Source organism: Nanorana parkeri, unplaced genomic scaffold (assembly GCF_000935625.1).
Source record: "Nanorana parkeri isolate BGI_ZX_2015 unplaced genomic scaffold, ASM93562v1 scaffold651, whole genome shotgun sequence".
In the NCBI taxonomy this organism is placed as follows: domain Eukaryota; kingdom Metazoa; phylum Chordata; class Amphibia; order Anura; family Dicroglossidae; genus Nanorana; species Nanorana parkeri.
The window spans coordinates 686,628-696,836 of NW_017306919.1; the positions used below are offsets into that span (position 1 = coordinate 686,628).

General features: G+C 46.3%; 1 protein-coding gene across 1 annotated transcript in view; it reads left to right on the forward strand.

Annotated features, from left to right (window-relative positions):
• Positions 1-1,463: 1,463 nt before the first annotated feature.
• Positions 1,464-10,209, forward strand: part of LOC108792507 (hippocampus abundant transcript 1 protein-like) — a 56,584-nt gene continuing 47,838 nt past the window's right edge. Inside the window, exon 1 of the mRNA XM_018563299.1 lies at positions 1,464-1,939. Coding sequence (XP_018418801.1) covers positions 1,859-1,939 — 81 coding nt within the window. The 5' untranslated portion in view covers positions 1,464-1,858. The remainder of the gene's footprint in view (positions 1,940-10,209) is intronic.

Here is a 10,209-nt window from a genome sequence, read left to right on the forward strand (position 1 = left end):
AGTCTGCTCACACGGTATAAGAGATGGTCAGAGACTGCACACACGGTACAGAAGATGGTCAGAGACTGCACACACGGTACAGGAGATGGTCAGAGACTGCACACACGGTACAGGAGATGGTCAGAGACTGCATACACGGTACAGGAGATGGTCAGAGACTGCACACACGGTACAGGAGATGGTCAGAGACTGCACACACGGTACAGTAGATAGTGAGAGACTGCACACACGGTACAGTAGATGGTCAGAGACTGCACACACGGTACAGAAGATGGTCAGAGACTGCACACACGGTACAGGAGATGGTCAGAGACTGCACACCCGGTACAGGAGATGGTCAGAGACTGCATACATGGTACAGGAGATGGTCAGAGACTGCACACACGGTACAGGAGATGGTCAGAGACTGCACACATGGTACAGAAGATAGTCAGGGGGTGCACACACGGTACAGGAGATGGTCAGGGGGTGCACACACGGTACAGGAGATGGTCAGGGGGTGCACACACGGTACAGGAGATGGTCAGGGGGTGCACACACGGTACAGGAGATGGTCAGAGACTGCACACACGGTACAGGAGATGGTCAGGGGGTGCACATACGGTACAGGAGATGGTCAGGGGGTGCACACACAGTACAGGAGATGGTCAGGGGGTGCACACACAAGACTGCAGACACAGTATATGACACTTCTAGAATCATTGCTATCATATCCCCTTTATAAACCAGTTCTCCCCACAGCTCCCTTACAAATGACTTGTGCCCCATTGTATATTTCTGTGAGCAGGAAACAAAGGAAGATAAGAGTCATGGAGAGCACAGAAAAAAGTAAGAGTGTAAAAACTTGTAGCTACTACTAGAATCCAGTCTTCACAATAGTTGTTCTCCAAAAGTCACACCAAAACACAGAATCCTCTCTGCAAGGACAGCAATAGGTGGTGTGGGGGGGCAAGAGCTCACCCCCAGGCAGTCCTCACAGCGTGCATTGTGACACTTCCAAAGACATTATTCCGCAAAGGAGATGAGTGACGGTGAGAGGTGTACAGAGGTGATCATTGGAAGGACACTAGTTAAAAGTTCACACAAACATAGGAATTTATGAAAACTGGAGCGGACAGAATCTGGAGCAAGGCAACCAATCAGCTTCTCTCTTTAATTTTCAAAGCTTAGCTGATCAGACTGAAGAGAGAAGCTGATTGGTTACTATGGACAACTGCTCCAGTGTTGATAAATCCCTCTAAATGACCCTGCAGCAGCCGTGCACTGTGACAAGCGGCAGATGCTGCGTGCGTATTGTGTTCCAGTGTGACGCGCGCCCCCTGCCGGCCACAACACGCACTGCAGCCATCCGGTGACGCGGCTACCGGCAAGTGTCAGGCAGTCTGGGCGGTATGGTGACGCGCATCCGGTGAGCGGTGGGAGTACGCAGTCGTTCCTGGAGAAGAGAAGGTAGAGGCCGCTCTTGCCGGTCCTTAACTGTGTTAGCAGGCAGGTCCAGCCGGACCGGGCTTGGAGTCTGGATCCCTCAAGGGACAAGGGAAGTCCGGGAGAGGGCACCGGAGCTGAGCAGCCCGAGCCTTGCTCCCGACCGGTGTGTGAGCCCGCTGACCGTTGTAGATCTCCCCCGTACCCGGCCCTATTGGAGCCCGCACAGCTCTCCCTCCGAGAGACGGAATACTGCAGCCCGTACCCCCTGCACCCCGCACCCAGCAGCAGCGCCCTACTGGTGGCCACCATAGACATTAGCAGCCCGCCTGCAGTGCAGGCAGCCCTGGACTCTTCCGACTCCCCTGCACCGGGTGCCCTGATAGTGACCGGAGCGGGGGCAGCAGGCAGTGGGCACGATGATGAGGACAAGATGAGCCAAGACAAGAAGAAGAAGAACACCAGCAACCGGATTATGTTGGTGAAGAAGATCCTCATGAAAGATGGGGTCACGGTGAGTTGTCTACCCCTTCCCCATATCTCATTGAAGTCTACATTCACACCTCATCGGACACCTTTTTAGGTCCATTTTGAAGATTTTTTGTGAATGCTTTTGTTTTCGCCAATGGAAAACTATTTACTAGGAGGAGGCGCAAAATAATGAGCATTTTTCAGGCTCCCCGTTGAAGCCTGTAGGGCCAAAAATGCGCCATTCTGCTTTTTTTGAGCTTTGAGTGATCGGCAACATGGCGCTCAAGTGTGAATGGGCACCACTGAAAATATTGGGATTCTTTATGCCGAGTGTTGATGGGCTTCAGTGGAGCACGCATCAAAGCGCTCAAGTGTGTATGGGCACCACTGAAAATATTGGGATTGTACATGTTGTGTTGATGGTCTTCAGGGAAGCACGCATCAAAGCGCTCAGGTGTGAATGGGCACCACTGAAAATATCGGGATTCTTTATGCTGAGTGTTGATGGGCTTCAGGGGAGCATGCATCAAAGCGCTCAAGTGTGTATGGGCACCACTGAAAATATTGGGATTGTACATGTTGTGTTAATGGGCTTCAGGGAAGCACGCATCAAAGCGCTCAGGTGTGAATGGGCACCACTGAAAATAATGGGTTTTCCACATGCTGAGTGTTGATGGGCCTCAGGGGAACACGCATCAAAGTGCTCAGGTGTGAATGGGCACCACTGAAAATAATGGGATTCTTTATGCTGAGTGTTGATGCGCTTTGGGGAATATGTATCAAATCGCTCAGGTGTGAATGGGGCCTCAGATGGCTCCTTGCCGCATGTTGTCCTAAAGGTGTACTCCAGTATTAAAGTATGGCTTTCCTTTTCTATAATTATCTCTTAATTGACCCCCAGCACCCCTTCCAAAGCCTGAAGCTGGGTTGATACTGGTGTATGGCCAGCTTAAGACGTCCCTGTGCCGACTGTGGATTTGGGCGGGCAGTGAGCGTGAGGCAGGGAGGAGGTGTGGCGTGTGGAGCATGGATGCGGGCGGGTATGAGGAGGCGGAGGAGGTGTGGCGCGCACCGTGTGTGGAGCCGTGAACAGGGGCAACCAATCGGAAGCCGATTAATCGATGATTGAAATAGTTGACAACTTTTTCAATAATCGATTATGTCGATTAGTTGTTGCAGCCCTACACATTTTGTCAGGTCCGGAAACGGTCAGGAAGCGCAAACGCGTCAAACGCATCAAAAACGCACTGCAGTGCAGCTAAGGCCTGGTTCACACCTGAGCGTTTTGTAGCGCGTTCTACGCTCGACGAACGCTCTACAAAACGCTCAAACATCTAAATCCCATTGTATTCAATGGGTCTGGTTCACACCTTGGCGTATTTCAGCCCGTCCCTAACGCGCTACAAAACGGCCCACGCCTGAAAAGGTACATGTACTACTTTGGGCCGTTTTTGTTGCGCGTTTCCATTGGGATACAGCCAAGGAGCCCTCGGAAATCTGCGTTTGTCGCGCAATTTTTTTACAGCGAATCGCGGTAGAAAGAATGAGCGGCAGACGCGCATATGCAATACGCCTAGGTGTGAACCAGCAGTCACATACTAACAGCCCCACTCCAGCAAAAAAAAAGTTTTTTTTTACTGGAACGCATCAAAAACGCGGCCAAAACGTGGCAAAAACGCACTACATCAGTCTGCAGATCCGCACCTGATCAGGACCTGATATCATGTGAACAAGCCCTTACAATTAACTTTTTTTATTTTTTTTTTTTTATTCTTATTCTCATAAATATACCATTGAAAGTGTTTTCTTCTTATATCTATCTGATATGTTCAGATAAATAATTGTTGATCCTGCCAGAAATCCAATGCTGTTCTGTCCTCTCTAAAATGCTGTCTCTAACAATGATCTCAAGAATAGTGATGACCCGAATGTGCCCGAATTGGTTCGCTTGGATGTTCACCAAATGCAGACAGAAATGGTAAACATCCAAGCAAACTGAACCTAGGATAGCCTGTGTCCTAGCAACCAATGGCGTTTTGCGACTTGCATAGCGTCACTGGTTGCTAGGATGCTAGCGGCTAGGCTGCTCCAACATCAATGGAGGCCTCGCAGTGTCATTGGTTGCTAAGGCGCTGGAGGCCCCGCAGTGTCATTGGTTGCTAAGGCGCTGGAGGCCCCGCAGTGTCATTGGTTGCCAGGGTACAGAGGGAGGTTCAGTGGGTGGGGAAACTGTCCAAATGGTTCACCTATTTCATGGAAATGTGATCGGCTTGGGTTCAGGTCAAACCCACGGTTGAGTCGTACCCGAAGCTCATCCCTAGGAATTGTTAGATCTACAGAACATGTTGTTAAGAAGAGGAGAGTGGGGTTGTGTAGTTCTCACACACTTTTTGTTTTAGGGCTGGTATGTCAAGCTCAGATTAAAAACAGTGGGCAGAATTGAGAGGACTAAATCTTCATCGGGGGCCCCCAATATTGCTCCTTGGGGCCATACCTACTTAATTCCAGAAAAAGACTGACACTTGGGAACTTAGCATTATAGTAACAATTGCAGTTCATCATATTTAATCTTAGGGAAACAGGCCAGGAAACAGTTCCTGAAGTATTCAGCTACCAAATTGTGTTAGGAGGTGTAGCTTATGAACAGGAGAAAAGCTGGGGGCACATTTTGTCTTTTATCTTCAGTTAAAGAATGAGAGGATAGTATGCTTCTCTTAAGACACCAGTTTGATATTCCCGTCCTAGGGTGACAACCTAGATACAAGACAATGAGTGAGCGTTGTCACCGCAGAACAGAAAGTGTTACTAGCAGGATCACCAGGTTAAAATATAGGAAAGACGCAGACTGAAAAGAGAAAACGAATGCAGCCACCACATGGAAGGAAGGGTAAGCTGCACTATATAATATAGGATGTTTTTTTTTCTTGGGTTTACATACACAACAGTATCGTTCTCCTTTACAGCTGAACCATTCTGGGGTTAAGTCTGCACAGACATGAATAGAGTGCGGTGAATAATGTGAAATGTGCTCTGTTGTATACACTTCGAAAATACCAGCATAGAAGAGCCACTGGCTGACTGCCTAGAGCACAATACAAACTCAACAGTTCCTGTACCTGCATCCACTGATGAGCCAGCACATCACATACTAGCAGCACACATTCACTCTACTCTTCACACACTGCACTCGTACATGTCCCTTTTTTCTGGAGCTTGGAAGATCCACAAGGCCCGTTCTCATTCCTCTTTCATGACATAGTAATGACAAGCTTCCCTGAGGTGTTTGCTCACCATTTGCTATCTCAGTGAGGAATTAAGCACTGTCTTGATGAGTTGGACATTCTTTATGTTCTCGTGTCTCATACCCTAGAGGTAGGGTGTATTTCTATGAAATCAGTGGATTGGATCGAGCGAGACCTTCGTGTAATACATAAACTGCTGCTGCAGCATGTGCTGACTCTTTGTAGATGGATGAAAACAGAGTTGTCTCATGGAATACATATTGTGACAAATGCATTCCTTAGATGTATAACTATAATATGCATTTGTCATGGTTTTATTATTCTAAGCTATGACTTTTCATGTAAACAAGTACAGAGAAAAAAAGGATACAAGTAGCAAAATGACTGGTTTAGGATTTACACAGCTCTTTACATACTATTCATTTGCAGCAGTCCCTGCCCTCAAGGAGCTTCCAATCTAAGGTTCCTATCTCGCATACATACATACATACAGGGCTGATTTAGACAGGAGCCAGTGAACCTACCAGCATGTCTTTGCAGTGTGGGAGGAAACCAAAGTACCCAGAGGAAACCCACACAAGCATTGGGGACCCTCAGTGCTGCAAAGCAGACGTGCTTACTACACCACTGTGCTGCCCGCAATTCAGGGAATTTTCAGGAAAAGGTGCACTTAGAGATTAGCATTTAGCAGAGCCATGTTTACATTTTATGGCCCCTTCACATATAACAGTGGTGGCCTGCATTTACCACACCGGATTTACACTGGTCTCCTCTAGGACACACAGAAAAAGGTTGTTTTCTATGTGGACCTGAATGGACTGTACACATTGTGTGCTACCAATAAAGTTAAAAAATAGATAAAAAAATGGTACACAGTGACAGCACCAGCAGTGTGCGATACAACGCCCACTGCTGAAGCAACCACAACCCAAAATGCAGCATTTTAGCGGACGGATTACTGTGAACGGGCCGTAGAGAAGAAATCCAGGATTTTCAAGAGTTAACTCTAGCAGTGGGGCTTCAGGGTTAAAAGGGAATGTTACCCATATCTGTAAAATAACAAACACACCTTTAGAACCGTTTAGTAATGACAATCTACACACACATTTTTCTAGATCATTGCCAGCTTTGTATTCTTTGCATTCCTTATTTCTCTTTTTCTTTCCCAGTCTTCTGACACTGGCCATGTTTACTAAGGGCAGATTACTAGATCTCCATTTACTTCCTGGAACTCTGGCACATGTGACTAGGACATGTGACCATTCACCTCATCTCAGGGGAGGAAAATGCCTTTCCCGAAGATCTCATGAGATTACAGATGAGATTTCCCAGCAATGCTCTGCTGATGTAACCTTCCCAGGGTGCAAAGCTTTGGCAATTTACATTATTTGTGCCAAAACTGGACCAGGGAGTAGTTGAACTCTATTTTTAAGTAAATGAAAAACATGTTTGTTTAGTGAATGTAGGATGATTTTAAATCAGCATGTAGAGCTGTAGGCTGATGTGATTTTTAATGAAAGGGGTAAAAGTCCACTTCAACTGCTCATTTTGCTCTAGGGAACAGAATAAAGAGGAGATACTCACCTGATCCTTGGTCCTGCAGCAGTAAGCGTTCAGCTCTCTCCCCCTCTGCTACAGAGGTGATATGTCCCTCTGCATCATCATGTCTAATGGAGCTGTGTGATGTCATGACTCTTTAGACTGCTGGAGGCTGCGGGGACCGGCCTAGCAACCAGACATGATCGAGGCTTAGGTAAGCATACTTTCTTTATTTGCGACCCTAGACCAAAACGAGCACTTAACCCTTGGTAGCCCCACTGCAAGGGTTAACTTTTGAAATTCCTGGAGTTCTTCTTTATGGTCCTAATGTTGAAATGTAAGCCTTGACAATGGGAATACTTAGTTGTCTATTTTCTGTCCTATAGACAAAAGAGGAGGCGGGATGAAATTTAGTGCGAGTGACATCGCAGCAAGTGACCCCTTTGTAAGATTTCCCCTCTTTTCCTGTTATCAAAATCATGCCTAGCAATGGATTGCTAGACCCGTGCCCTGCCACAAGAGGTCAGGTCATGTGGTGGATGGAGCATTGAGTGCTGACTGTGTACTTTAGTAGATCATAAGGGCCCCTATACACAGTCACTTTGCACCTCCTCATTTCAGTCATGTTTATAAGGTAGGCTGTACTTCCAGAACACAAAAAACGAATAAAGTCGTTGTAAACCTTCATGACTTGAGGTTTCCTCTGTAAATAATGGCATGTTCAGCATAAAGTGCTATGACTTGCTTCATAAAACAGTATAATGAAGGGAATTCCTCCCCACTCTTCCCAGCAATTTGCTATGGCCTGTTGCCCCATGATTCCATGTGAGGTGTGAGAGTTCCTGAATAATGTTGTATTCACAGAAAACTGAAACTTTCCTTCAGAGCTGGTGTTCTGTAACGAGTTGCTTACTGCAAAAATACAGAAGTGTGTATGTGTAAAAACCAACAAAGGAAATGTGAACATTTCCTTAGAAACTAATTACAGGCTTGCTTCATCTTCATAACCCACATAGCAAAAGTTGTTCCTGTATTGCATGTTCTGACCAACATTTCCACTTCCATATTCTTCAGCTTTGAATGGGATATTGGGCAACACTACTGAATGGGATGCGGGGTGGATGCCATCAGTATATTGTTCTGAAACTCACACTGCCAATTCACAATCTCTACCAGTAATCGGTGTTTTTATACTGTTCAAATGACGCTGTAAAACTGAAGTCGGGAATACACGTGCATATTTTTTTTTTCGTTCTACTTGTGGGCTGAGCAAAAAAACAAAACAAAATAGAACAGATTCAGTTGAGTGTTGATGGAGGAATCCCCTGCTGTTTGCATTGTATTTGGACAATGACTGCTCTCTGCTGTCAGAATACCTGAACGGAGCCAGCCGCCAATTGGCTGCAAGCTCCTTTTAGCTAGGAATTTTCCAACCCATTCCTGTGACGGGAGGGATGCTGGGTGCTTGTAAGCCGCCCTCCATCCTGACTCCTCTGTCTGTCACAGTAGCTGGGCAGGGAGGTGCTGGAGGACAGCTCGTCCTCCTGTGACAGCTGTTGGCTCTCTCCCCCCAGCCCCGCCACGCTCTGCCTCCTGACAGCTTCTCTTCTGCTGGGCACTGGCAACTTGATCCTCTGTGTCCCCGCTGCCTCTGCCAACACAGATGGGGGAGAGCAGCAGGGATCATATGGGACACAGACTGGCATCCAGCGGGGAGGAGAGAAGCTAGAGATGCACCACATTTTTGTCCGTTTTGGTACTATCGACATTGTACCCATAGTACCATTTTCAGGTGGATGGTTCAGCAGCCGAAATTTCGGTGCCTTCCTACAAATTAATATGGAGTTCAGGAGCCAGCAGGATTATTTTAGGAGCCAGCTCCATTGATAACCTCAAACGTTGGGAGCCAGCTCTCATATTGAAGGAGCATTGGCTGCCTGGCTCCTCGGATTTGTCCAGCCCTCCTTAGAAAATAATAGTTCATGTCAAATAGAACATGTATTGTCAAAATCAATCCAAACAAGTTCTTGATGGAATATTTTTTACTTTAGTCAAAATGTGGCAATAATGATAAACTGTTCAGGACATTAGTAATAAGCAGCTGTCAGAATCAATAATTCAGTTAAGAAAGAAAAATATAATAAAACTGATAAGCAGAGATTGGCTAAATACAAGAGTCATGTGTATTCTTCCTTAGCTTCTTGTCCTTTTGTGTATTTTTTCCACAACCCTCTAGATGTAGGTCTAGGGGATTGTGGAAAGCAGTTTTACTTGCCTGATTCACGCTCCCCTGGCAGTCAGCACTCACCTCTCTCCCCTACACTCTGGCCTGTAAACTGTCCCTTGGGGTGCTCATGTATAATGCAGGGCTTTGGGCCCTGCATTAGAAGTGATGATGTCACTGGGCCTCTGACTCCCTGAGTGGTAAAGAGGATGCGGGTTCCAGTCTTGGAGCCTGAGGGGATCAGGTAAGTAAATGTCCTTTACAAAGCTCCCTGATACTTGAATCCCCTACATACCCAAGTGTGAAGGGCCCCTTTTGGTTCTACACGAATAACATTGGACTTCATGCTAAGTTTCTTTAATAGTTCATCTTAATTGTGTGCTGAATATGCTGCTCAAGTGATCTCTGAGCTCCACTCCTGTGGCATCTGGGGTGACTCCTTGCAGATACAGTGGGTATCCTGCGCACTCCTTACCGCTAAACTCCTTAAGTATAGGTGCTGAAATGAACGCTTAGATCAATAGAGAAACAAGATGTAATGAGCACACTGGAGAAATGTGTCCAAATGAACGTCTTTTATTGACGCATAGATATATTGTCACAAGGATCGCAACGTTTTGGGAACACGCTGGATCTCCTCATCAGGCTACATATGACTGTCATATCGAACCTGATGAAGGGACCCTCCTTGGCCCCAAAGCATTGCAATCCTTGTGACAATATGTCCATACTTCTGTAAATATGTTCATTTGGACACATTTCTCTGCTGGGCTGGTGACCTCTTGTTTCTTTACTGGCAGATAGACCCAAATTTCTGCTTCCCACATCACCGTTTATGTGACTTCCATTGACTGATACAACCAAGGAAATAATTAGACTAACAATAGGAGATAAAAGTGCTGCAGTGCGACTCAATTTAATCATAAAATCATAGAAGCTTATTGCACTTACGTTTTTAAATGTAGCTGTTCTAAACTTTTGGGGGCAGTTTCAAATATTAGACAAAGCAACAGCTATACTGGTCCTCTTTAAAGTGAACCTGTCATAAAAAAAGTTCCCCAAACAGACATACCTGTACAATAAGACTGTGAATACCTACTTTCCCCACTTGCCATGCCACCAAAACATTGCGCTGTTCAATAGAAATCTTTCTCTGAAATCTGCAGTGAAAACCAACCACTCTTGGAAGCATCCATCCCCAGGATTTCACACGGCTCTTACTGGTTGAACCTTCATGTCACTACTGTATCCTGTAATAACATGGAGGTCGATGGGGGAGCCAGTGAGAGCTGGGGGGGGGGGGGGCCC